Source organism: Dama dama, chromosome 6, assembly GCF_033118175.1.
Source record: "Dama dama isolate Ldn47 chromosome 6, ASM3311817v1, whole genome shotgun sequence".
Classification (NCBI taxonomy): Eukaryota; Metazoa; Chordata; class Mammalia; order Artiodactyla; family Cervidae; genus Dama; species Dama dama.
The window spans coordinates 43,852,860-43,880,533 of record NC_083686.1 but is presented as its reverse complement, the minus strand read 5'-3'; the positions used below and the strand labels follow the sequence as shown (position 1 = coordinate 43,880,533).

General features: G+C 35.5%; 1 protein-coding gene across 4 annotated transcripts in view; it reads left to right on the top strand.

Annotated features, from left to right (window-relative positions):
• The window catches only part of CEP135 (centrosomal protein 135), a 76,312-nt gene extending 50,942 nt beyond the window's left edge, over positions 1–25,370 (top strand). For 3 of the 4 annotated variants that reach the window (XM_061145910.1, XM_061145909.1, XM_061145908.1), the window contains 12 exons: positions 738–889; positions 4,198–4,313; positions 4,387–4,541; positions 5,014–5,069; positions 7,109–7,277; positions 8,129–8,239; positions 8,527–8,712; positions 16,050–16,259; positions 17,095–17,297; positions 18,537–18,641; positions 20,481–20,591; positions 24,580–25,370. In XM_061145910.1, the coding sequence (XP_061001893.1) occupies positions 738–889; positions 4,198–4,313; positions 4,387–4,541; positions 5,014–5,069; positions 7,109–7,277; positions 8,129–8,239; positions 8,527–8,712; positions 16,050–16,259; positions 17,095–17,297; positions 18,537–18,641; positions 20,481–20,580 (1,563 nt within the window). In that variant the 3' untranslated portion in view covers positions 20,581–20,591; positions 24,580–25,370. Of the gene's footprint in view, positions 1–737; positions 890–4,197; positions 4,314–4,386; positions 4,542–5,013; positions 5,070–7,108; positions 7,278–8,128; positions 8,240–8,526; positions 8,713–15,004; positions 15,904–16,049; positions 16,260–17,094; positions 17,298–18,536; positions 18,642–20,480; positions 20,592–24,579 lie in introns of those variants that run through there. The other variant, XM_061145911.1, reaches the window with a different exon arrangement.
• Positions 25,371–27,674: the final 2,304 nt, after the last annotated feature.

Sequence of the window (27,674 nt, the reverse complement as noted above, 5' to 3'; positions counted from 1 at the left end):
AAATTTACATCAGGGATATGTTTGCTTGTCCACATGTGAAATTCATACTGTTTTAATTACAGTAGCTTTTAAATTTATTTTGATATCTCATAAAGCAAGTCTAGCTGCATTCTTAACAACCCCCCCAGTTTTTACTGTTTTTTTCTTAACTTTCTTTTCTCCTAAATAAATTTTAAAATGAAATCTAAGTCACTTATCTAGTTTAAAAAGATTTTGTTAGGACTCTTACTGAAATTTCATGGGATTTTCAATTATGTTAGGAAATTTTAATTCATCTCCAATACTGTGTTCCCCTTGAGAAACACGGTGTGTCTACATTAAGTCAGACTGTGTTTTGTGCTCTTTAGGAAAATGTTCACTTTCTTTATACAAGTCTTGTCCATTTTGTGTTTTAGTGATAGTATTTTCTGTCCTGATTTTTCTTCAATTCAGAACTGTCTACTTTTTTTAGAAATTTTTTCCTGCTGGTGTTTTCCCTTCCTGCTTCATTGCTGTTGTGGACATACTCTTTCCTTCCTTTTTTGCCTTTCCTTTTTTCTTTGGTTTCAGTGATATTGAAGAGGAGAGATAAATGTGTTTACCTGCTCTTACATCTAGAACCTAAAGTGTACACATGACTTTTAATGTATTTTTAAATAAGTCTAATTTATTTCCTTAGTTTTCTTCCAGAAATATTATTAAAGAGTGCTTAAGGAAAAGAATCTGAGACATATCCCTATTAATTTTTAAAATTATAGCTTGAAAACGAAAAATGTGAATTAAAGTCTAAAATATTTATAATGAAAGAAACAATGGAGTCTTTAGAGAAAAAAGCAAAATTCCAAGCTCAAAAACTTAGCCATGTGGCTGGTGACTCATCTCATCAGAAAACAGAGATGAACTCCCTTAGGTAAGTTTACTGAAGTTTTATTTCACTTCTGAGAATGAGCTTGTGGCTATTTATGGTTCATAGCAGTGGTGTTTGGGGCTAAGTCTTTGAAAAGCAGAAGTTCTCAAAGCTGCCCTTATGACAGAATAACTGTGGGAGGCTTTGTACAGTATGGACTGAGGGGCTGACCTCGGGAGGTTTTTATTTACTGTGTGAATCTGGGTAGGTTTTGAGCACCTGTACGTTTAAAGACTCATAGATTGATATGGTTGCAGGCAAATTTTTGCATCTGCCTCTTTCAAACATCTCCCTAACAGATACAGGCATACTTTGTCTTACTGTGCTTCAATTTATTGCTCTTTACTGATGCTGTGTTTTTTACAAATTGAAGGTTTTTAGTAGTCCTGTCTCAAGCCAGTGTATTGGTGACGTATTTCCAACAGCATTAGCTCACTTTGGGTTTCTGTGTCACGTTTTGGTAATTCTTTCAATATTTCCAACTCATTATATTTGTTATGATGATCTGTCTTCAGTGAGCTTTGACTGTTATAGCAGTTCACTGAAGGCCCAGACCATGGTTATTATTTTTTAGAAGTAAAGTTTTTTTTAATTAAGGTATGTGCATTGTTTTTTCAGATGTAATGCTATTGCACACTTAACAGACTACAGTATAATCTAAACACAGCTTTTGTTTTTATTTACTTATTTTTTAATGGCTTTGAATTTTAATTTTATTTTCTACTGAAGTATAGTTGATTTACAATGCTGTGTTATTTTCTGGTATACAGCAAAGTGATTCAGTATACAATAAAGTGATTTAATATATATATATTTATATATACACACATATATGTTTCATATTCCTTTCTGTTATGGTTTATTATAAGATATTGAATATAGTTCTCTGTTCTATAGGACCTTGTTGTTTATCTATTTTTACATACTAGTTTGTAGGCCCTTGTTGTTTACCTATTTTAAATATACTAGTTTTTACCTGCTAATCCCAAACTCCTAGTTTACCCCTCCCTCTTTTCCTTTGGTAGCTATAGTTTCATTTTCTATGTTTGTGAGTCTTAAACATAACTTTTATATGCCCTGAGAAACCAGAAATCCACGTGACTCACTTTATTGCCATATTCTGTTTACTGGAGTGGTCTGGAGCCAAATCTACAATATCTCCAAGATATGCCTGTACTTCATATTATTGGGTTGGCCAAAAAGTTCCCTGGGGTTTTCTTGTGATGTCTTATGAAAAACCCTAACCATTTTGGTCAGCACAGTATTTGTACTCCGAAATGTAGAATTGCTAAAATTTTTGCTACCTGTGTCATTGTTAGTCTCATTCTTCTTTCAAAGAAATCTAAAATCAGAATATTTATTACAGAGTCTAAAAGGTGATGTGTCTCAAAAATGGTAAGGAGGTCAGTATGGCCCAGGTAGACTGTATCTACCGGTTGGACTCAGGTTATAAAGAACATAAGTGTGATAACTAAGAGTGAATGGATTTTACTGTTTAAACATGGAGAATAAACAGAAATTTTTAACCAAGGGGTGACATGAGTAACATTCCTGTTAGGACGTGAACTATGGCAAAAATAGGGAAGGTGGATTCGGAGCCTTAAGAGACTGATGGAGAACACTGGAGACAGTGGACCAGGAGTCAAACAGTGGCAGTGAACTTGGAGAACAGTGGCCAGATTTAGGAAACACTTGTTACACAAAATCAGAACAAACAATGTAATAAGACCAAGAGCTTGCTGTGTTTGTTTAATTAAGGAATACTATTTCGGAAGAACCAAGGTGCAAACTTCTTTCTGCCCCTCTTGTTCCCTTGCAAGGCACTATGTACATCCTAAGATGGAAAGCAGCCTAAATGGAATGGCCTCTCTTATTCTGGTTCATGTCTGTATTCAGAAGTTGTTGTTGCTCAGTTGTGTCCAACTCTTTCCAGACCCATGGACTGCATCACGCCAGGCTTCCCTGTCCTTTACTCAAACTCATGTCCATTGATTTGGTGATACCATCCAACCATCTCATTCTCTGTCATCCCCTTCTCCTCCTGCCCCCAGTCTATCCCAGCATCAGGGTCTTTTCTAGTCAGTCAGCTCTTCACATCAGGTGGCCAAAGTATTGGAGCTTCAGCTTCAACATCAGTCATTCCAATGAATATTCAGGGTTGTTTTCTTTTAGAACTGACTGGTTGGTTCTCCTTGCTGTCCAAAGGACTCTCAAGAGTCTTCTCCAACACCACAGTTCAAAAGCATCAATTCCTGGCACTCAGCCCTCTTTATGGTCCAACTCTCACATCTGTACATGACCACTGGAAAAACCATAGCTTTGACTCTACAGGCCTTTGTCAGCAAAGTGATGTCTCTGCTTTTTAATACACTGTCTAGCTTTGTCATAGCTTTTCTTCCAAGGATCAAGTGTCTTTTAATTTCATGGCTGCAGTCACCGTCTGCAGTGATTTTGGAGCCCAAGAAAAGAAAGTCTTTCACTGTTTCCATTGTTTCCTCATCTGTTTGCCATGAACTTATGGGACTGAATGCCATGATCTTCTTTTTTGAATGTTGAGTTTTAAGCCAGCTTTTTCACTCTCCTCTTTCACCTTTATGAAGGGTCTCTTTAGTTCCTCTTCACTTTCTGCCATTAGGATGGTATCATCTGCATATCTGAAGTTGTTGATATTTCTTCTGGCAATCTTGATTCCAGCTTGTGAGTCATCTAGCTCAGCATTTCTCATGATGGTGCTCTTCCTTTAAGTTAAATAAGTAGGGTGACAATATACAGTCTTGATGTACTCCTTTCCCAATTTTGAACCAGCCTCTTGTTCCATGTCCGGTTCTAACTGTTGCTTCTTAACCTGCTTACAGATTTCTCAGAAGACAGGTAAGATGGTCTGGTATTTGGAATATTCAGAATAGAAAGCAGAATTAAAAGCTCACTGGTCAGGATGGTCAGAATCTTGAAGGATGAGGCCATTCTATAAAAACAGGACTTTGCCTTGACTATTGGAAATAGCTTTTAAGAGAAAGAGAGTTGATGATAGAAAACTGAGAAAAGCTTTAAAACTACAAGGAAGCCTCTAGAAAAATACATACAATTAATTTTATTTTTATACTGTATTATTTTTTAGGAAGATGGAATATTTTGAAGAAAAGACAAATATATATAATATAATGCCATTGATTATATTGAAAGAGCTTTAAAATAAGAAATTAAAGAAGCTTTTAAAATAAGCAAATTATTTTTTAAGATCTTTCATTTTTTAAAAGTTATTTCCACCAGAGATAAAGAATCCCGTTTGTTTTTGTCTGCTGACTCTTCAGGCTAGTAAATGAGCAACTACAGCGGTCACTTGAGGATTATCAGCACCGACTTAACATGAAAAGAAGTGAACTTGAATCAGCCCAAGCACAGGTTAAAATACTGGAGGAAAAATTAGGTAAGTGTTCTTAAATTTTGTTTTTGCTGATCCTAATTTACTTTGTCTAAGAAACATTTCTTTTCATTTATAGGTAAACTACACCTCAGGATGACTTCGCAGAATGAAGAGGCTCATGTGATGAAAAAGACCATTGGTGTTATTGATAAAGAAAAAGATATCCTTCAGGAGACTGTGGATGAGAAGACAGAAAAGATTGCAAACTTACATGAAAACCTAGCTAGTAAAGTATGTGACTATTAAGTCATATTATCTGCCATCTGAACAGAAAATCTTATTTTATTCTGTTTCATAAATGCAGTTTTTTTAAATTGAAGGATAATTGCTTTACAAGATATATAGTTCTTATTTCATAAGAACCATGTGCGAGTTCCCAAGACCCAGAGCCATCTTTCTAATATGTTTAAATTTCATTTTATCCCAATAATTTGAATTTTTAAAAATTCTATTTCTAGAATACAATTTTATCATATATGATTACAGCAAACTCAAGGAACAATTCAGATTCTTAGAGTCGGTAGAAATATGCCAATATGTGAAATAAAATTGGTACATAGAAATATCTTTACATAGAGGCTTCTTTTATAACATGTTATATGATTGAATTTAAACTATATAAATGTGATAAATTTTAGATATCAACTGGAGATACTTCTACATGAATGGTCTAGGATCTGATATATTTTTATAATTTCTATAGGAAAAAACTATTACTCAGATGAAGATAACAGTCTCAGAGTATGAATCTTCTCTGAAGTAAGTAATTGATGGAATGGCATCCAGCTTTTTAAGAAATTTTCAGTGAATGCAGCATTATCTATTTGGATAGAAGTCTGGCAGTAGGAAAATTTCTATTTTCACTTTTCCTATTTTTGTCAGTGGCAGTTATCATTTTCTCAATCTCTTACATGGAAATTGTTATCCTCTAACTTTCTCCCTCTGTCATCGACGTCTAAACAATTATGTCATATTAATTATTCCTTTACATACCTGCTTACTCCTTATTTCTATTGCAGTTAAACTGTGCAGGCCCTAATCATCAAAACTTAGATTACCTCAGCAGCTAGTACTGAATTTATTCCACATCTAAACCTTTTTAAATACTGTTGCAAGATTTTACATTTTGTATCTAGTCTCTCTACTTCAAGAAAAATGGCACTGATTGTATTTCTTTTATATACCCTTATGTATTATATGGGCCTCTGTGGTGGCTCAATGGTAAAGAATCTGCCTGCAGTGCAGGAGACACATGTTCAATCCATGGGTCGGGAAGATGCCCTGGAGAAGGGAATGGCATCCCACTCTAGTATTCTTGCCTGGAGAATCTCATGGACAGAGGAGCCTGGCAGACTATAGTCCATAGGGTCACAGAGAGTCAGACATGACTCCGCAGCCACAGCAACATATTATATAATAGGAGGGACTTAAAACATTAAATAAATATTTACCAATTGAATCATTTATGTTCTACCAACACTTGAAAATCTTCTGTTTTTACTTTAATTTTATAATGATAAATATATTTTAAGACTTTATTTTCACATAATGATTGGTGGAGATCTAAAATGTCTTCGTCACCTAATTAATCAGTGTCTTAATGCAGTATTTGTCATTTCTTTTTCTGTTTTATTGAAGTATAGTTGATTTACAGTGTTTTGCGTTAATTTCTGCTGTACAGGAAAGTGATTCAGTTCTATATGTATGTTCTTTATCATATTCTTTTCCATTATGGTTTACTGTAGGATATTGAATATAGTTCCCTGTGTTACACAGTAGGATCTTGCTGTTTATCCATTCTCTATACATTCGTCTGTGACTGTTACTCCCAAATTCCCAGTCCTTCCCTTCCTACCTCCTCCCACTCAGCAACTACCAGTCTGTTCTCCATGCCTATAAGTCTGCTTCTGTTTCATAAATATGTTCATTGGTGTCATACTTTAGATTCCACATGGAGGTGATATCACATGATATTTGTCTGTCTATTTCTGACTTATTTCCCTTAGTATCATAATCTCCGGGTCCATCCATGTTGCTGCAAATGGCATTATTTCATTTTTTAAATTGCTGAGTAATATTCTATTGTGTGTGTGTATATATATATATACACACCCCACATGTTTTTGTCTGTTCACCTGTCTGTGGAGAGTTAGGTTGCTCCCATGTCTTGGCTATTGTAAACAGTGCTGCTTTGAACATAGAGGTGCATGTATCTTTTCAAATTATAGTTTTGTCTGGGTATATGCCTAGGAGTAAGATTGCTGGATCATACGATAAGTTTTTTTGAGGAACCTCCATGCTATTTTCAATAGTGGTTGCACCGCTTTAGATTCCCAACAACGGTGTGAGAGAATTCTCTTTTCTCCACACACTCTCCACTTTTATTATTTGTAGACTTTTTAATGACGGCCGATTCTGACTGGTGTGAGGTGGTACCTCGTTTTAGTTTTGATTTGCATTTCTCTAATAATTAGTAATGTTGAGCCTCTTTTAGTGTGCCTGTTGGTCAGCTGTACTTCTTTGGAGAAATGTCTATTTAGGTTTTCTGCCCATGTTTTGATTGGGTTACTTGATTTTTTTTTGGTTGTTATTGAGTTATATGAGCTGTTTGTAGGTTTTGGAAATTATGCCCATGTCAGTTGTATCATTTGCAAATATTTTATCCCAATCCATAGGTTGCATAGTTGTAATTTCTTGCATTCTTAGTATATTTAATTCAGAGTAAAATAGTTTCCTTTTAAATGAACTAAATTTTCCAAAAAGCTTTCTTTGTTATTGCTACCCCACTCATGTAACAGCCATCTAAAGGAAACATTGATTAATCGGGACCGTGAGATAAGCAGCCTCCGGCGCCAGCTTGATGCGGCTCACAAAGAACTTGATGAAGTAGGAAGATCTAAAGAAATGTCTTTTAAGGAAAACAGAAGATTACAGGATGATCTGGCTACAATGGCAAGAGAAAACCAGGTGTGAGCACAGTGCATAAACTTTGACAGTTTCATAATGCACAGTCTTACAATATATTCAATGTTTGCTAAATTTTAAAGCTCTAAATACTATTGTCTTCTAAATTTTAATTATATAAATATGAGCAATGAAAGAAATAACTCTTTAGGGAGAATATTGTTTATAAAGGTATTTTAAAATGTGGCTTTGAATACTGCTGTATATTGTAGCAGTAATAAACCATCAGAACACCATTGTAGGCTTTGTTGCGAGGAATCCTGAAGCTGGGGGCATGGTGTTCTCTCTGGCAGAAACCGTTGTCAGTCTGCTGCACGAGGACCTCAGTATCACTCCCAAGGCAAGGTTGCTGTGTTTTAAAGGCCCATGATAGATTTTAATTATTTGTACTTACTTCCAGTGGCTTAGAGATTACCTACCTATAAGCTAATTAATGAATATTTTAGAATGGCAAATACTGAAAGATATTGGCTTTGTTTGTACTAGTTTTTAAAGGATCATACCAAGAAAACCAGTGATTTTCTTATTTTAAATATTTTACATTTTTAAAATTACTCATTATAGAGCACATTGCTGATATATAAATTTTTAAAAATATTAATCCCTTGAGCATAGTTAGCCCTTAGTTTAAGTACCAGATATGTGGTCAGTTATACTGTGGGAGATATATGGTAATAATTGGTTAAACAGTCAAGATCAGTCAAAAGCACATGTGAAAATAATACTTAAGAACAGTTTTCCTTTTTTCCTACTCTCTCTCAGTCCCCGAATTCAGAAAGAGCTGCTTAAACATAAGTAGAACTCATTAGGTGCTACATTCATTTTATACCTGTCTTCAATTTTGTGATTTGTAGCAAATTTCATTGGAATTAGAATCAGCGGTGCAAGAAAAAGAAGAAATGAAGAGCAGAGTTCATAATTACATAACCGAAGTATCACGATGGGAGAGCTTAATGGCTGCCAAGGTGAGGGAACATTGCTTAGGGTAAAGTTAAGACTGACTTTGTTTTAACGTTTTCATGTTTCTTTGTTCTGTCTCCTCTATTACATATTAACATATGAAAGTGGAGATCTTGCCTGTTGTCCTTGTGTATTTTCTTACATGTCCTATTTAGTATAGTATCTGCACAGATAGCTTATGCTTCCTAAATTAAAGCAAAATCCCAATGTGTTGTATGTTTATGTTTATTATGTGGGTTTTCAGTGAGTGACCATTACTAATTTAGAAACAATTTAACTGTGATTAAACCAGGAAAAAGAAAATCAAGATTTGTTAGATAGATTTCAGATGCTTCATAACCGCGCTGAAGACTGGGAAGTCAAAGCCCATCAAGCTGAGGGAGAAAGCAGCTCAGTTCGACTGGAACTTCTTTCCATAGACACAGAGAGGAGACACCTTCGAGAGAGAGTGGAGCTGCTGGAAAAGGAAATCCAGGAGGTAATGTGTTCACTTTTCTTGTGCAGACATAATTTAGTAAAACAGAAAACATTCAAAGGCACTTTATCAAAATGAAGTTTAAACGTTGATAAAATCAAATTGAATGGTAATCTTTTGTCATTAATTCTTAGAGTACTGAAGTGGGGTGTCATTGCCTTCTCCTATAATTTGCTTAGGAGAGCTCCGTCACTTTTCTACTGCAGTAAAATACACATAACATCAAATCTACCATTTTAAGGGTACCACCGTCCTTCTTCAGAAAGTGTTCCTCTTCTCCACCTAAAACTCTGTACCCATTGAATACTGACTTCCCACTCACTTCCCCCAGCCACTGACAACCACCATTCTACTTTCCTGTGACTTTGCCTATTTCATTTAGCGCTAAGGTTCACTTAAATCTCAAGGTTCACCCATGTTGTAGCATATGTCAGAATTTCATTTACTTTTAAGGCTGAATAATATCCCATTTTTTGTATATACCACATTTTGTTTATCCATTCATTTGTCAATGAACATTTGGTTTATTTCCATCTTTGGCTATTGAGAATAATGCTGCTATGAACATGGGCATACAATATCTATTCAGGTCTTTGGTTCCTGTTCTTTAAGATACACCTGCACATGGAATTACTAGGTCATATTATGATTTTGTGTTTGATTTTTTGTGTAACCACCATACAGGTTTTCACAGGGTCTGTACCATTTTACATCTCTACCTGCAATGTTAGGATTCTGGTTTCTCCACATCTCTACCAATGCTTGTTATTTTCTCTCTGTGTGTCTGTGTGTGGTTTGTTTGTTTTTAATAATAGCCTTCCCAATGGGAGTGAAGTAGTATTTCATTTTGGTTTTGACTTGTATTTTCTTAATGATTAATGACGTTGAGCATACTTTTTGTGCTAATTGGCCATTTGTATATTTTTTTGAAGAAATGTCTATTTAAATCCTTTGTTTATTTTTTTTAAATTAAGTTGTTCTTTGTTATTGTTGAGTTTTAAGAGTTGTTTTTATATTCTAAATATTTCTCCTTTATTAGATATATGACTTGTGAATATTTTCTTCCATATCATGGCTTACATTGTCACTCAATCTTATCCTTAATGCAGAGAAGTTTTAAATTTTGATGAAGTCCAATTTATTTGTTTCTTTTTGCCTGTATTTTTGGTGTCATATCTAAGAAATCATTGCTAAATCCAACATCACAAAGCTTTTTCCTTTTTTTTCTCCTATGAGTTTTATAGTTTCAGCTCTTATGTTGAGGTCTTTGGTCCATTTTGAGTTAATTTTTATATATGAAATAAGATAAGGTTCCAATTTTATTCTTTTGCATGTGGATTTACACCAACTTTTCCTGTAAAGAGAGCCTAATAAAAATCTCTTAGTAAAATTTTGAGTTGAGTTAAAACATAGGAATCCTTAGTAAGTTAGATTGATGTAGAACTGATGGTTGTTGGTCCTCCTTTCATTTTGTTGGTGGAGTATTGTAGTTGGTCTTCATTTTTTAGAAGAAAGTATTGATTACTTGTAGTCTGTAGAATTATGCACCCCCCACCCCCCCAAACACCAAATATATTTAGGTCCTAGCTCTGAGAACCTGTGAATGTGACTTGTGTTTGGAAATGGTGTCTGTGCAGATATAATCAAGTTACAATGAGGTCCTGCTGGGTAGGGTGGACCCTCGTCTGGTAACTGGTGTCCTTATAGAATAAGGGCGACTCAGACACAGAAGGCTCAGGGGAGAATGCCACATACAGACAGAGGCAGAGATTGAATGAAGTGTCTGCCAACGCAAGGGACCCACAGACTGCCAGCAGTCACCGTAGCTGGAGAGAGTCTCCCACAGAACCTCTAGAAGGAACCCATCCTGCTGACACCTAGATTTCAGACATGAGACCCCGGAACTGTGAGGGCATGCGTTTCTGTGTTTAAGCTAGCTAGTCTGTGGTAATTGTCATGGCAGCGTTAGGGAACAAACACAGACTGTGGTGCCAGGAGGTGGGGTGCTGCTCTAACAAACCTGAGAAGGGCCTTTGGAATTGGGTAACGGACACATTCTGGACGGGTTTTGAGTGCCTGATAGAAAAGCCTTGATTACCTTGAAAAGATTGTTTGTAGAAAGGTAGACATTAAAGGTGAGGACTCAGAAAAAACAGGAAAGCTATAGATATAACTTCTATTATTTACAAAATATATAAATCATTATGAATGGAAATTGTCCAGAAATAAGAATGTTTCTTCCACTGCGGTCTCAGATGCAGTTGAGGAACATTTTTGGATGCTGGAGGAAAGGAGATTCTTAGAAAATGGCAGAGGACTTGGCTGAAGTACTGTCTGCTCTTAGGAAAGTAGAACTTAAAAGTGATGAACTTGGATATTTAGTTGAGGAAATTTCCAAGCGAAGTATGAAAGGTACAGCCTGATTTTTCCTGCTGTTTATAGTAAGATGTGAAGGAAAGAGACAAATTGAGGAAGGAATTGCTAAGCAAGAGAGGAGCCAGGACTCAATGATTTGGAAAAGTTCTAGCCTGTACAGATAGGGTGTTCTGGAGGCAGGGCCGAGACTGTGGCTAGACAACCTCTTGGTGAAGCAATTAGGTGAGTGACGCACAGATCCATCCAGTCACCTCGGCAGAAACACTGCCAGCTTGGGCTGAAAGGGACAGAAATAGGATGATTAAAAGGAACGCTGAACTTCTTGGATCTTACAAGGAGAAAACAGGTCAGTAGAGTTCCAAAGAATAGCCAGGAGAGATAAGAAACCTTCCTCAGCAATCGGTGCAAAGAAATAGAGGAAAACCATAGAAAGACTAGAGATCTCTTCAAAAAAATTAGAGATACCAAGGGAACATTTCACGCAAAGATGGGCTCAATAAAGAACAGAAATGGTATGGACCTAACCGAAGCAGAAGATATTAAGAAGAGGTGGCAAGAATACACAGAAGAACTATACAAAAAAGATCTTCACGACCCAGATAATCACATAGTGTGATCACTCACCTAAAGCCAGACATCCTGGAATGTGAAGTCAAGTGGGCCTTACGAAGTATCACTATAAACAAAGCTAGTGGAGGTGATGGAATTTCAGTTGAGCTATTTCAAATCCTAAAAGATGATGCTATGAAAGTGCTGCACTCAGTGTGCTAGCAAATTTGGAAAACTCAGCAGTGGCCACAGGACTGGAAAAGGTCAGTTTTCATTCCATTCCCAAAGAAAGGCAATGCCAAAGAATGCTCAAACTAGTGCACAATTGTACTCATCTTACATGCTCCAAGCGAGGCTTCAACAATACATGAACCATGAACTTCCAGATGTTCAAGCTGGTTTTCGAAAAGGCAGAGGAACCAGAGATCAAATTGCCAACATCTGCTGGATCATTGAAAAAGCAAGAGAGTTCCAGAAAAACATGTATTTCTGCTTTATTGACTATGCCAAAGCCTTTGACTGTGTGGATCACAATAAACTGTGAAAAATTCTTCAAGAGATGGGAATACCAGACCACCTGACCTGCCTCTTGAGAAACCTGTATGCAGGTCAGGAAGCAGCAGCTAGAACTGGACATGGAACAACAGACTGGTTCCAAATAGGAAAAGGAGTATTTCAAAGCTATATATTGTCACTGTGCTTATTTAACTTATATGCAGAATATGTCATGAGAAACGCTGGGCTGGAGGAAGCACAAGCTGGAATCAAGATTGCTGGGAGGACTATCAATAACCTCGGATATGAAGAGGGCACCACCCTTATGGCTGGAAGGGTAGAAGAACCAAGAGCCTCTTGATGAAAGTGAAAGAGGAGAGTCAAAAAGTTGGCTTAAAACTCAACAATCAGAAAACTAAGATCATGGCATCTGGTCCCATCACTTCATGGCAAGTAGATGGGAAAACAATGGAAACAGTGGCTGACTTTATTTTTCTGGGCTCCAAAATCACTACAGATGGTGACTGCAGCCAGGAAATTAAAAGACGCTTACTCCTTGGAAGGAAAGTTATAACCAACCTAGACAGCATATTTAAAAGCAGAGACATTTGCCAACAAAGGTCTGTCTTGTCAAGGCTATGGTTTTTCCAGTGGTCATGTATGGATGTGAGAGTTGGACTCTAAAGAAAGCTGAGCGTCAAAGAATTGATGCTTTTGGAGTGTGGTGTTGGAGAAGACTCTTGAGAGTCCCTTGGGCTGCAAGGAGATCCAACCAGTCCATCCTAAAGGAGATCAGTCCTGAGTGTTCGTTGTAAGGACTGATGTTGAAGCTGAAACTCCAATACTTTGACCTCCTGATGCAAAGAGCTAACTCATTTGAAAAGACCCTGATCTTGGGAAAGATTGAAGGCGGGAGGAGAAGGGGTCGACGGAGGATGAGATGGTTGAATGGCATCACTGGCTCAATGGACATGAGTTTGGGTGAACTCTTGGAGTTGATGATGGACATGAAGGCCTGGTGTGCTGCAGTCCATGGGGTCGCAAAGAGTTGGACACGACTGAGCAGCTGAAGTGAACTGAACTGAACTGAGTTACGAACCTATGTTCTCCTTCAGGAAAAGGGAAGAATATCTCTGAGAGTGACTGGGAGACCAGCAGGGCTGCTCAAAAGCTGGTGGGGCTGTTGCATTGCCACCGGCCCAGAGGGCGTAGGCCCAGGGGACTGGACTGCTTCCTGCTTGACTCTGTAAGGCAGCACCACTGCCATGTGGCCAAGAGGTGTGGCTGCCCTCGCAGGCCCAAAGGACAGAGCATCAAGCTAGAGATCATTCATTTTAGACTTTCAAATCTAATGAAATTTGCCCTGCTTGGGTGCAGACTTATTCTGGACCTACTTACTCCTTCAATTCCTTCTGTTTTCTCCCTTTCTGAATGAGACTATTTTATTTCTACTCCACCATTTTATTTTAGAGGGAGGGAGGTTGTTTTCTATTGGAGAAGGAAATGGCAGCCCACTCCAGTGTTCTTGCCTGGAGAATCCCAGGGACAGCGGAGCCTGGTGGGCTGCCATCTATGGGGTCGCACAGAGTCGGACACGACTGAAGTGACTCAGCAGCAGCAGCAGCAGTTTGTTTTCTAGGATCACAGATCATGGAGGGAGAGGAATTTTGCCCCAGGATGGACCATTCCCAGAATCTTACCTGTTCTGATTTAGATAAGATTTTGGACTTAAGAGTTGATGCTAGAAATGTTGGTATAGAATGAATGTATTTTGCACATGGGCAGGACTTGTGAATTTGGACAAGCCAGAGAATTGCTAGAATTATGTCCCCTCAAAATATATTAAAATCCTAACCACCAGTAGCTGTGAATGTGACATTTTTGGAAATAGGGCCTTTGCAGGTGTAGTCAATTTGAGATGAGGCCATACTGGACTAGGGCAGGCCATAACCCAATGACTGGTATTCTCATGAGACAAGAGAACTCTGGACACAGAATACGAGAGGGAGAGTGCTATTTGAAGATGAAGGCAGAGATCGGAGTGGTGTGTCTGCAAGGCAAGAAACACCAAGGATTGCCAGCAGTCATAGGAGTTTGGAGAAGGGCTTGGAATAGATGGTTCCTCAGAACCTCCAGAAGCCAATTCTGCCAACAGCTGCATTTCAGACTTGTAACCTCCAAAATTGTGTGGGAATAAATTTCTGTTGTTTTAAGCCATCCAGTAATTTGCAGCAGTTTGTTACAACAGTCCTAGGAATCTAATACACTATTTCTATGCTTTTCTCTTATGAGTATGTAACTAAAGCAGTGTTTCTCAACTTCCTAATTCTCAGAAGTTATTCTTTAGCTCTTTTGTTCTTTGTCATTGTTCCTATCTTATGTGGTATATGAAATTGCCTTATGTATATTTGGGGAAATTTGACTAATTCATTAATATTTGGAAAATCCAAATATTTTTCTGCAACTATCAAAATATATTAAATCTTCACATCACTGCATTAGATTTTTAATGTTGATGATTTCAGTAAATCTTGTGTAATAATTTAATTTTCAAATGTGGAATTCTTCCTAAATTCTAGAGGTAGAGCTTTATATTTATTTTTATTACTCATTTATTTTATTACTCATTTATTATAATAATTACTAATTTATTTATTACTCCATTTTAAATATGGATCATTCTAGGAAAAAGGGTCTTATTTCAAATTTTGCTCATATTTCAGTGATTAAACTCATAAAATTGTATACTATTATTAGTTTAAATTTAATTATGACTTTAGGTATGTAATTTTAAAGCACATTCCATTTTTGAAACTCAAAATTTAACTCAAGGCAATTGAGGAGTGATAAGTATATATGTTATTGATCATTTCAGCTCAGTCACTCAGTTGTGTCCGACTCTTTGCGACCCCATGGACTGCAGCATGCCAGGCCTCCATGTCGATCACCAGCTCCTGGAGTTTACTCAAACTCATGTCCATTGAGTCGGTGATGCCATCCAACCATCTCATCCTCTGTCATCCCCTTCTCCTCCCACCTTCAATCTTTCCCAGAATCAGGGTCTTTTCAAATGAGTCAGTTCTTCGCATCAGGTGGCCAAAGTATTGGAGTTTCAGCTTCAACATCAGTCCTTCCAATGAATATTCAGGACTGATTTCCTTCAGGATGGACTGGTTGGATCTCCTTGCTGTCCAAGGGACTCAAGAGTCTTCTCCAACAGCACAGTTCAAAAGCATCAATTCTTTGGTGCTCAGCTTTCTTTATAGTCCAACTCTCACATCCATATATGACTACTGAAAAAACCATAGCTTTGACTAGATGGACCTTTGTTAGCAAAGTAATGTCTCTGCTTTTTAACATGCTGTCTAGGTTGGTCATAACTTTTCTTCCAAGGAGCAAGCGTCTTTTAATTTCATGGCTGCAATCACCATCTGCAGTGAATTTGCAGCTAAAAAAAATAAAGTCTGTCACAGTTGCTATTGTTTCCCTATCTATTTGCTATGAAGTGATGGGACCAGATGCCAAGATCTTAGTTTTCTGAATGTTGAGTTTTAAGCCAACTCTTTGACTCTCCTCTTTACTTCCATCATTGTTTTAACAAAGAGAGTTTATAAAGGAAAAATTTAACTTCAGAGATCCCTATGTTCACAATCCTAAAACAATAATTTTCATCTTTGCATCTTCTAGATATAAATGAGATAGTTACCGTGATTAATGATTATGCATAATTTATTTTTTAAGCTTTATATAGGCCATCTTTAAATAGCAGAGAACTTTCTGAGTGTATTTTACAATTGCAAAGTTTTTTAAATTGCAAAAATTGGCTCTTATAGTTTTATAAAGTGACATTGTAGCTATATAGATTCAAACCTTTAAAATTATTGGGTTACTTTAATTTTGTACTTCTTTTCTATTTTCAGCACATGAATGCACATCATGCTTATGAATCTCAGATCTCATCAATGGCAAAAGCTATCTCTAGATTAGAAGAAGAGCTGAGACACCAAGAAGATGAGAAAGCAGCAGTGTTAAATGATTTGTCATCTCTTAGAGAACTTTGTATTAAGCTTGATTCAGGCAAAGATATTATGACCCAACAATTGAATTCCAAAAATCTTGAATTTGAGAGGGTGAGAACTTAAGAAGATTGTCTTGTAGCATACTATTTTATTTAGCCCTACTCTAATTGTTTTACTTTACAATTCACTACCCAATATATTTGTTCCCCTTGAGCAGTGACTTCTGACTACAGGAGTTTGACAACTAGATTTGACTATTAGATTCATTGCCAAGATTTCTTTGGCAAATATGATAATGAAGTTAGGTGCTATTTTGAAGCAGATGGGTACTTAGAACATGAGTCTTCTAATTATAGAATAGGAACATATCCCAGTGTATTTTCTCTGTTTAAGACTTATGTGAAGAATTGAGCAGCTTTTTCCTCCCTAAGTGGAATATTTTTCCTGATAAAAATTTTACTCTAATTTCAAAGTTGAGTAAGCTGGAAATTTGCATTCCTAAACTGAAGCACTACTTTAAACAACCCTATGTGTATTCTTAAACATGAGTGTTTCTAGTTTTCACTCATTTAGTAGTAACTTTATTTTCAGAAACAGAGAAACTTCAAAGCTGGTTTGGCTGTGTAATCAGAATATATATATTTAATAAACCAGAAGGCCCTCCTGGCTGATAAAGTGGTCATATTTTAGAGTTTTATGTTAATTACCCTTTCTTGACAAAATAATGCATAGAAAATTATTTGAGGGTTGGGATAGGTCTTATGGTCAAAATAAATCCTAACTAAAAATAACAAAGATTATTGTGAAAATAAGATGTTTTTATTATACTTAATAAGTATTTTAGAATCTTTCATCAGTACCCAGAATAAAGCAACTGCTGTGTGTATAGCTCTCCAGATAATATTTCAGAGTAACTCTAAAATTGTATCTTACTTTGTTCTTGTAGGTTGCAATGGAATTAGAAAATATAAAATCAGAGTCAGAGCTGTTAAAAAAACAACTGTCGAGTGAGAGACATACAATTAAAAACCTTGAATCATTGTTGGCGACAAATAGAGATAAAGAATTTCATTCCCATTTAACTTCCCATGAGAAGGATACAGAAATTCAGCTACTTAAAGAGAAGCTGACCCTTTCAGAAAGCAAACTGTAAGTGTCATAAATCAGCTTATGTGAGGGAAATAGTCTGTCACAAATAATTTTTTAATACGAATAGTTTTTTGTAGACTTGTAACATAAAGAAAATGATAGAAAAATACTGGAGGAACAAGAAAAATTTGTTTTTCAATTTTTGGGGAGAGGAGGATGGGAGTTGGAACAGTGGTAACAAACCAAAATATTTTGCTTATGTAGCAGCTCCTGTTGGAAATTCAGAAGAAACATCATGTTTGGAGTTGTAATTTGTGTATGTTCACTACAGAAATGGTACCCATGAAAGGGAATGAGTGACCTTTAGAAAAATGTCTACAGTTGAGGAACAAAGAGGAAAATCAGAGAAAGGGAGAGCATTTCAGAATGGGGAGAGTTGGCTGTGTTTCATGCTGTGGATTAGGAAAAGAACTTTGAAAAGCGTGAAATTTGACCCTCATAAGTACATGGATTACTTTTTAGGAGATTGATGATGGTGGCTTTTAGTATGGAGAAGTTTGGACATATTTTTGGAAGAGGGAGTGAAACCCAGGATAGATAGTACAAGTAGAATAATTAATTAACTTTATTTATTTGCTTATTTTTGGCTGTGCTGAGTCTTCAGTCCTTTGTGCAGGCTTTCTCTAGTTGTGGCCAGCGGGGACTGCGCCTCTTGCGGTGCCGGGGCTTACTGCAGTGGTCTCTGAGAGCGCAGGCTCGCGGTGCGCGGGCTGCATTAGTTGTAGCACGTGGGCGCTAGAGCGTCGGCTCAGTGGTTGCGGCACACAGGCTTCGTTGCTCCGTGACGTGTGGGATCTTCCTGGGCCAGGGATTGAACCCATGTCTACTGCATTGGCAGGCGGATTCGTAGCCACTGCACCAGAGAAGTCCCAATAATTAACTTTTAAAAGGAGTCAGAAATAGTACTCTTCCCGAGGTAGGAGTCAAGAAAGAGCCAATAAAAATACTTTACATTTCAGTGTTGCAATTCATGTCTTCTCAAATTTGCATCTCCAGCGTTGCTGGAGTGCCTAGCCCATATTAGAAGCTCAGTAAATGTTTGTTTATAAATGAGATGAAAAGAAAACTTCGTGATGGAAATCCTGACGATTATGAAGTTATTGTTGAAAAGTCTCTTTTTATCCTTATATGTCACCTCCATTTGTTTTTATTAATAACAGAAACAAAATTCCATAGTACTTGACTCTAAACAGAGTATCTATTACTTACTTACTTGATTTTTTAAAATTTATTTTTAAGAAATAGTCAAGGCCGGGAAAACACCATGCTCCGGGCTAAAATGGCACAATTACAAACAGATCTTGATGTTCTGAAAAGGCAGATTTCAACTGAAAGATATGAACGGTAAGAAAATATTTTTAACATCGGACAGTGTTTTTATTTATTCCCTATTCTACTCCAAAAAGCCTTTTATATGGCTTATAAATAGCAAACTTTTCTTGGCATTAACATGGAAGATAAATTCCTTTGGTAATTTTTTCTAAAATGGCAATACATGTTGTATAAGATAATATCCCCATAATAAAACAGCAGAGTAGCAAGTATTGTATAAATAAATATTTGCTATAGCGTTCCTCAAGGCAAAATCAGGACATTATTTCAAAGGATATAGTTAGGGAATCAACAAAGTAGTAAGGATTCTACAAGAGCCAAAACTTTATGAGCCAACAGGAAATTCTAAATACAAATTATCATATAAGTGATGATCATAAGGGCCGTTAACAAATATATACCATATACTATGTATGTATCCTATTAACTATCTAGTATTGTGCCTATATTATTATTAGAAACTAATGTCACACAAATAGTAAATAGCAGAGCCAAGACTAAAATCTAACTGTAAATCCTGTGTTCTTAATTTTTACAGGGTAGTAATTTTCACACTCACTTATATTTCAGTTCATTAGCTTTATTATGTTGAAAAATTTAATCTCCAAGTGTTACAAATAGAAATGAGACCTGGTTTAACAGTTAAAATCCAAATCTAATTTGTGAATCAATTTGTCAAGTTAACTTTTCTTCCATTATTCTTTTCTACCATATTAATACCATAGACATGGATTTCATTCTCAAATAGTGGTCAGATTGCTTATTTAGGTCAGCTTTCTGGGTTCTCTAATCTTACTCTTACCTATTTACATCAAAAATTTTTAAGTCATATGCAATTTAGATTATAGATGACATTTGCTAGGAAATGAATATTTATGATTTCAAAGAGAGATGAAGCCTAAGATTGCATCTTTGAAAGCAATGTTATTTTCTTGTACTTTAGAAGATGGCATTTCTGAGCGTGCTAAACTGAATGTATATGATGATTTTCATTTGTTAATGACAGTTGAAATTCTCTTCAATTCAAGGGTCCTAAACCAAGCTCTGTATTTCCTTGGGTTAGAGACCCCCTAAATTCCTCTCCTTTTTCTTACCCATGGTCCCCAAGGAAACATCTACCCATGAATCTGTGTCTTTCCTTCTCTTTACCATCCAGCTAGACCATGCGTTCTTAAAGAGGCAATATCATTACCACAGGGGACAATATGGATTCTTGGAGGAAGAGGGAATGGCAAGAAAACCTTAGGTGTTACAATGATTTGTGGCCCTCTGAAGGGCCACAGTACATTAACAGTGTATCTGTGTATTAAAATTTGACAGAGGGTAGGACATCTAAGGGGACATCTAAAAATAAATTTTAGGGGATTATAGGGAAAAAAAGTTTATGAAGCACCTATCTAGGTAGAAATCCTAGATCTTGAAAAGTTCAAGTCAGAAAGTCTAATCCAGGCACTCTGAACAGCCCACAGTAGAGGTGGCAACATAGTCACTATGCTTTGTGGGACAGACCCAGACATGGGGAAGGAAAGCATAAAAGAAAACATGATTTTACTTCTAACATTTGGGCATTTTGATACAGGAAGAAGGGAGAGTACTAGATTTATGTGCAAGAAGTGAAAGAACTAGGAGCAGTCTCTGTATTCAGAGGAGCTTTGAACAGTCTCTTAAAGTACATATTCCTTTAATTGAAATCTTTTATCCACAACTTAAAAATTATATAAAGACATATGATTTAAATTTAGTAGAAATACAGATTAATTGAATAGAAATTACATAACCTATAGCAGTAACAGAGCCTTTTATTTGTATACCACTTTTTGTTATAATCTCTTGTTTTGTCTTTACTGACAGAGAACGAGCAATTCAAGAGATGCGTCGGCATGGTCTTCGCACGCCACCCCTTAGTTCTACTATGAGGTCTCCTTTGCATTCTCCTGAACATATAAACTGATTATCAGAAAGGTACCTATATAGCACCAAGTACTAGCAAAACTACTAATAATCTCTGGTTATAAAAACTGCAAGAGTTGTTTTCTGAGTCGGTGGGGAAGAGATTGCCTAGAAAGGTAGTCGAGAACTTTTGGAAGTAATGGAATGTTGTATAACATGGGTGTATACCATTATAAAGTCTCATTGAACTGAACATTTATAATCCATGCATCTTATTGTATGTATATTATACTTTAATCTAAAAATTAAAGGACAATATGAAATCTCACAGAGTAATATTTGATAAAGTCCCAGACTCAAGGTACAAATAACAGATAGTGAAAGTATAGACAAAGACAGAAAATATTATTTAATATTGAAAGCTAGGACAGATTTTTTTAAGTAAATTATAATATACATACAGAAATACATACAGAAAAGTGCTGTGTCATAGTATCTACAGCTGAGTGAATTTTTACAGATTGTACACACCTATGCAACCTGCACTCAGATCAAGAAACAAAATATAACCTCTCTTTTGGGCTTCCTTCTGGTCATAATTGGCTCAGACAGTAAACAACCCATGCTTGCAGTGCAGGAGACCTGGGTTCGATCCCTGGGTTGGGAAGATCCCCTGGGGAAGGGAATGGCTACCCACTCCAGTATTGTGGCCTGGAGAATTTCATGGACTATCCATGGGGTCACAAAGAGTCGGACATGACTGAGCAACTTGCACTTCACTTCTGGTTGTGATTCCTGCTCTGAAAGTAACTGTTTTGGTTATTCAAAGCATAAATGCCTTTTCTCTGTTCTGGACATTTTATAAATGAAGTATATTTCTGACTTTTTTTCCTCAACAGTACTTTTGTGAGATTCATTTATACTGCTGTGTACTTGTAGATGGTTCAGTCTTGTTGTATAATATTCTATTATGCGAACTTACCACAGTCCATTTACTCGTTCTGTTTTTGATGAGCATTTGATCATTTTCAGTTTGGGCTATTATAGATAGAAACATGATGAGCATTCTAGTACCTTATGTTGGTGAACAGATACCATACATTTCTTTGGGATATACTCTTAGGCATGAAATTGTTAGGTCACACTGGACACACATACGTTCAAGCTTGAGTAGTTTTGGCAAGTCAGTTTTCCAGAGTGATTGTAAAGAGCTGGAGTATATTTGAGGAAGAGTCAAGGTGATGTGCTCATACATTGGACATGGGAATGAAGGGGTCAGATCCAGAGTTTGAAAGGTAGGTGAAAGGTAGGTAGTCAAGTCTTACCTTGAAGAAATAGTAAAGTCAATCCTCAGTCCTTTTAAAAGTTATTTATTTTTTGGCCTCTTTCAGTAGAAATATATAGAAAATAATTGTTTCCTTAGTGACTCAGGATCCTCATGACAACATTAGTTATGTTCTATTCTTTAGTATACTGATACCCCAGATTTATCAGTATTTGTGAGGCCTTCGTTTAAATGACTTCAGATTACTGTGCTTCTGCGTTTATTTATTTGATTAAAACATGTGTTTGTTTTCTTCTTTCATTTTGAGGACCACTTCCCAGTGCTGGCTGCAATCACTGTGTCCTTAAAACTTCTAAGCCGCTGCATTAATTGGAATGTGATTAGATGGAGCTTCAGCTTTTTATTATAAAGCCTCTTGGCAGTTGTGTCACAAACATTTTTTTGTGCTTGAGTCACAGCTGCATTTTATATCAAGGGTTGGTAAACTAGGGCCTAGGGGCCAAATCCACCCCACTGGCTATTCTTGTAAATTAAGCTTTATTGGACCAGAGCCATACCCAATTGTTTGCATATTGTCTAAGATTGCTGTTCCGGAGTGGCAGAATTGAGTATTGTGACAGAGACCCTGGGGCCCAGAGATCTGAAATAATTCTTACTAACTGGCCTTCCACATCATGTAGCCTCTGGAAAACTTATCTGTACACTCATGAGATTATAAGAGTGAAAAAGCAAGTAATTCCCTAGTTTTAAGAAAAGAGGCTTCACTCCAGGGGTCTCCACACTAGACTTAGAACCACTGATCTAGAACATAGTGGATACCAGCAATCTCTAAAGCTGGGATGAATTAGAAAACTTTTTTTAGCTTATGATAAAATATAAATAACATGAACTTCGCCTTCTTAACTATTTTGTAAAGTGTGCAACTCAGTGGCAGTAAATTCACAATGTTATACAATCATCAGATAAAAAAAAAATTTTTATCACCCCAAATAGAAACTCTTTATTGATTAAGCAGTAACTCTCCAATCCCGTTTTCACTTCCCCTGCCCCGGATTAATCTACTTTCTATATCTAAAAATTAGCCTATTCCATATTTTCATCTAAGTGAATTTATACAGTATTTATCTTTTGCATCGGTCTTATTTCATTTAGGGTAATGTCTTCAAGGTTCATCTGTGTTGTAGCCTGTATCAGAACTTCATTCCTTTCATCCCTAAATAATATTCATTTGTGTTTATTCTACATTTTGTTTTCCATTCATCAGTTGATGGACACATAGGTTGTTTTTACCTCTTAGCTATTCTGAATAATGCTACTGTGAGCATTTGTGTACCAAGAGTGTTTTAGTCTGTTTTCATATCTTTGGGAGTACCTGGATTTGCTGGGTCATAAGGTAATTCTATGTTTAACTTTTTGAATACCTGCCAAACTTTTTCCATTTTTTGTTTTAGTAGATGTAGTTCAGAAAACATCTGCAACCATTAACAAATTCCCAAAGTATCCTAGTGATGTTGTTAATTGCTAACACATTTTCATTCATATTTTCTAATGTTGTCACCAAAGCTAATTTTAAGGGGTTTCCCCATAATACACATAAATGAATAGAAATATTCATATTAAGCCATGTTTATAATTTCCTTAATTATATAATCCAGTTTTGCTTTTACTGTTTTGATTATTATGTCTAAAAAAATGCTCACTGAGAAAATATAAAAGTATAAAGAAAACCAAAATCACTTTTTTTTTACATTTTTTTATTGAAGAAAATGTACATAAGATCAAATTTATCATTTTGACCATTTTTAAGTATACATTTCTCTGGCAGTTAGTACATTGACACTCTTGTGCAAAAATCGACTCCACCATCAATCTCCAGAACTTTTTTTATCTTTCCCAAGTGAAACTGTACTCATTAAATGACTTCCCAGTCTTCCCTTCCCCTAGCCTTTGGCAACCACTGTTACAGTTTCTGTCTCTGAATGTGACTACTGTTTGTACCTTATGTATTTTTCTTTTTGTGACTGACTTATTTCATTTATTATAGTGTTTTCAAATTTAATCCAAGTTGGGAGTATGTTTTAGAATTCCCTTCCTTTTTGAGGCTGAATAGTATTCCATTCTACATATATAACACACTTTGTTTATCTGCTCATCACTTGGGCTGCTTCTGCCTTCTAGCTGTTGTGAAAATGCTGCTGTGAACCCAGATATACATGTTTAATACTATAACTCAGAGAAAATAAGCAATTAGCATTTTTGTATATACTTCTCTCTTATATTTGATTTGTAATAAATATGCACACATGCATAGACATACGTATATAATTCTAATAGAAATTATCTTCACAATAAGTTTTTATCAGTTTTTTGTTTTGTTCTGGGGGGAAATTCTAAGATAATTGTAAAAATATTTGACTCTCCCTAAAACATGCTATTTTAAGACTCAGACAACATAATTTACAGTACTTGTTTGTAATTTTAAACCTAGACATCATATTAGCTCTTGTTTTGAGTGATTTTTCTCAATTATCATTCTCTGTGATCTGCGGATCATTCTTTCAGTACTCATACTCTGACATGCTTTCGTAATTTAAGAAGAATATCTTTTAAAATAGAGAACAGTACTTCTTAACTATTAAATATAACTTGATTGTGGGCAAGTTTTTATTAGAGACTGTAATTTCAGTTAAAACATTACTGAATTTCAGTTTTTCATGAGTGTACTAATTTTATCATTTTTTTCTTACCCCATCTTTCCTCTCCCCTCTTTTTCAGAATGATGGCTTTCCGTGAGTTGGAAAGGACAAACAGTAATGAAATATTTGAATTACTTGTTCCTGAAAATCATGAACATTGACACAGATCCTACCTCTGTCAACTTTTATTTAAATCACTGAATATTTTTGTAAAAAATTTGGTTTAAAAGAGCTGTACTATGTGTAAATTTTTATATGTATGACAGAACAGAATATATATTCATAGTGCTAACTGATGTTATATCTGTATTTTTATTATTCCTGACTTAAATTACTCCTCAAAGTGTGTTTATACTGTGAATTAATTTATTGTTCACATTATGTTTTAATAATCTTTTTCTTTGTGAGCCATAATATGTGTGTGTAAATATTCTTACAGTACTTGTTTTTAAAGTGTATTTGGTTTCTGTGTCTGTGTTTATAACCATATTTTTAATGCATTCACAAAGGATGAATTCACAAAGCCTGCTTTGATGCTAGGCTGTCATTTTTAACTTTTTTCTTCTAAATATAATATTAATTGTTTGCCAATTTGCTGTCTGTCATTGAGGGAATTATATTCAGGTCTATTCTTATAATAGCAGAGGTCTTGATAAAATAATGGTTATCATATATAATTTGCTATTACCAACTAGAAGAACTATGATGGCAAAGATACATTCATATATTACATACATATTATACTATTTTGGCTATCAGATGGACTCTTCATGTAATACAAATGCTATCAAAATTAAACTAAATGCTATATTTAGAATTTTATATAACAATAGAACAGAAATTTGGGATATTTTTCAGTAAATAAAATTCCTCACTGTACTAATCTAAAACTTTGAGTGCGAAAGGATATGGGGTAAATACAGTAAAACATTTTGTTAAGATTCCAATATACATTCAATAATCCTCAGTTTTCTGCTTCTAAATCTGTGTGTTGTAATTATCAGTCTTCCAGAATAGCATGTAAACACTGACCTATTGTGGCATATTAAATAGAAAGCAACTTTTTACAATCAATTTCAAAGTTGTAACTTTAAGAATTTATATATATACAGGTACTAATATAAGAACATAAGTAAAAAAGAGATTGTCATACAAAAGCGAATCGTGTTTGAACCATACACATTTGAAGAAAATCCTGTTCTTAATAGATTTCATTATGATTAAAAAAGAACTTAAAAACTAACAAAAAAATGGAAGACCAATTATTTATGATACATTTTATTTCTTCCTCTGGTTTAATAAAGTGAAGTTTGTAAATGTTTGTGTGTACCTAGGGGTGAGCAGTGCTCTTTTTATGAAATTAATATTCCTTATATGTTTGGATTATGCCCTTTGCAATAATTCAATATGTGTTGGAGAGTGATGTGGCTTTTCTGCCATCTATGTAGTTTTATATATTCCATCTCCTCTGTGTGAATTCATGTATTACACCAAACTACAATAGAAATGGGACTATTTACAATGTCATATGAAAAATTTTTAAATAAATATATGTAAATAATATTTAAATATTTGTCCCCATTTTCCCCAAAACAACAGCAAGACATATTTTATTGACTATTTTATTTTTAATGTTTTCTATAATTAAAAATGTATAGCTTGTCATAATTGTTATTTTCGTAACCATGATATTACAGTTTTTTAAGTAGTTTTATCTTAAAATACTGAATGTATTTTATAGATGTTTTTAATTTGTCTTAAAAATTTTTAAATTATGGAGATTGACATAGATTTTCCAATAAACTTTCCCGTCAATTTATTTTCTCTTTCTTACAAATAATTTTTTATAATGATAGCAATATTCCTAATTCTAAAGTTAAGTACAATTTATTTATTCAAATCAAATTTTATCATGTTGGGATTTGGAGAAATTTCTGAACTCAGATTTGCAGGCCCTTTTTTTTTAGCTGAGTTACATTTCTTTCCACTTAGTTCAAAATATAAGAAATGAAGTCAAAGTTTCTGTTTAAAATCCATCTACAAAATGGTTAACATGCTTTGTGTGTATGTATACAGTTTTCTCTTGTATATACTGTTTATTGACTACATTAATTATCATTGAATATGCCACCTGCTACCTCACCTAATTACAACCTGTCAGACATCTGATCTCATACCCCTCTCTTTTTTCATCTTAGAAAATTTTACTTCCTGGCTTATGGTCTTAACTCCATTACTTCTACCCTCGGTCTTTATGTCAATATCTTCTTGGAACAGTGGTTATTAACCAGGCTTGCATATTGGAGTTACCTGAAATTTTCTAATAAAAAACTAATTTCTGAATCTTGCATCAGCCCAAGTAAGTCAGAATCTCTGTGAGTGAGGTGTTGAGCTCCTTTTTTAAGCTTTAGTTTCTCTAGATGACTCTCATGTGTGGCCAGGATTTAAAAATGTTAATTGAGAAACTGACCCACCATATTGACTTCATGACTCATTAATGGGACTCAACCCATAGTTTGAAAACAGCTCTAGATCTTGTCATTACCTCCATAACTCTTGTTAACTATTAGCATCCAACTTCCTCCTCTTCCTAGGTAACTCTGTTTATTATGTCTATCCTGACAATTCTTTGACACTTAACAGAATCTTGTGACAGTTGATTCTGTCACCTATCCCTCATCCACAAGTCCATCGCTCACTTTCCTCTTTATATAGCATAGGCATTATTTTCCTTGCATATATTCTCAATTCCCTTGTCCCTGTGAACTGAAAACTCAAATCTTGTGTATATGAAATTACTTCAACTACTCTGCACCTGTACCTAAGTTGCCGAAAATGCCTGGAGAAAAAAACAATGATGCTGACTCTTTTCACTTGAAATATGGCCCTGAAAATCAAGGGCCCACAACACCCTGTAAGAATACTTAAAACATTTTCCTGACCAATTCGCACCTTTTTTTCCCCAACAAGTATTTCACACCTTCTCCTCTTTGCTCAGACCTTCTATCCTCCTTCCATCTCACTCTCAGCTTGTTTCTTTTTTCACTGTGTCCATATAACTTCCTTCTCTCGTGTTATGTCCATGAACCATCTCAATCCTCCAGCTATTCCATCTAGTCGTGACCAGTGTTCATTCCTTCTACTACTCGAAAGACTCCTGCAATAAAGCCCACA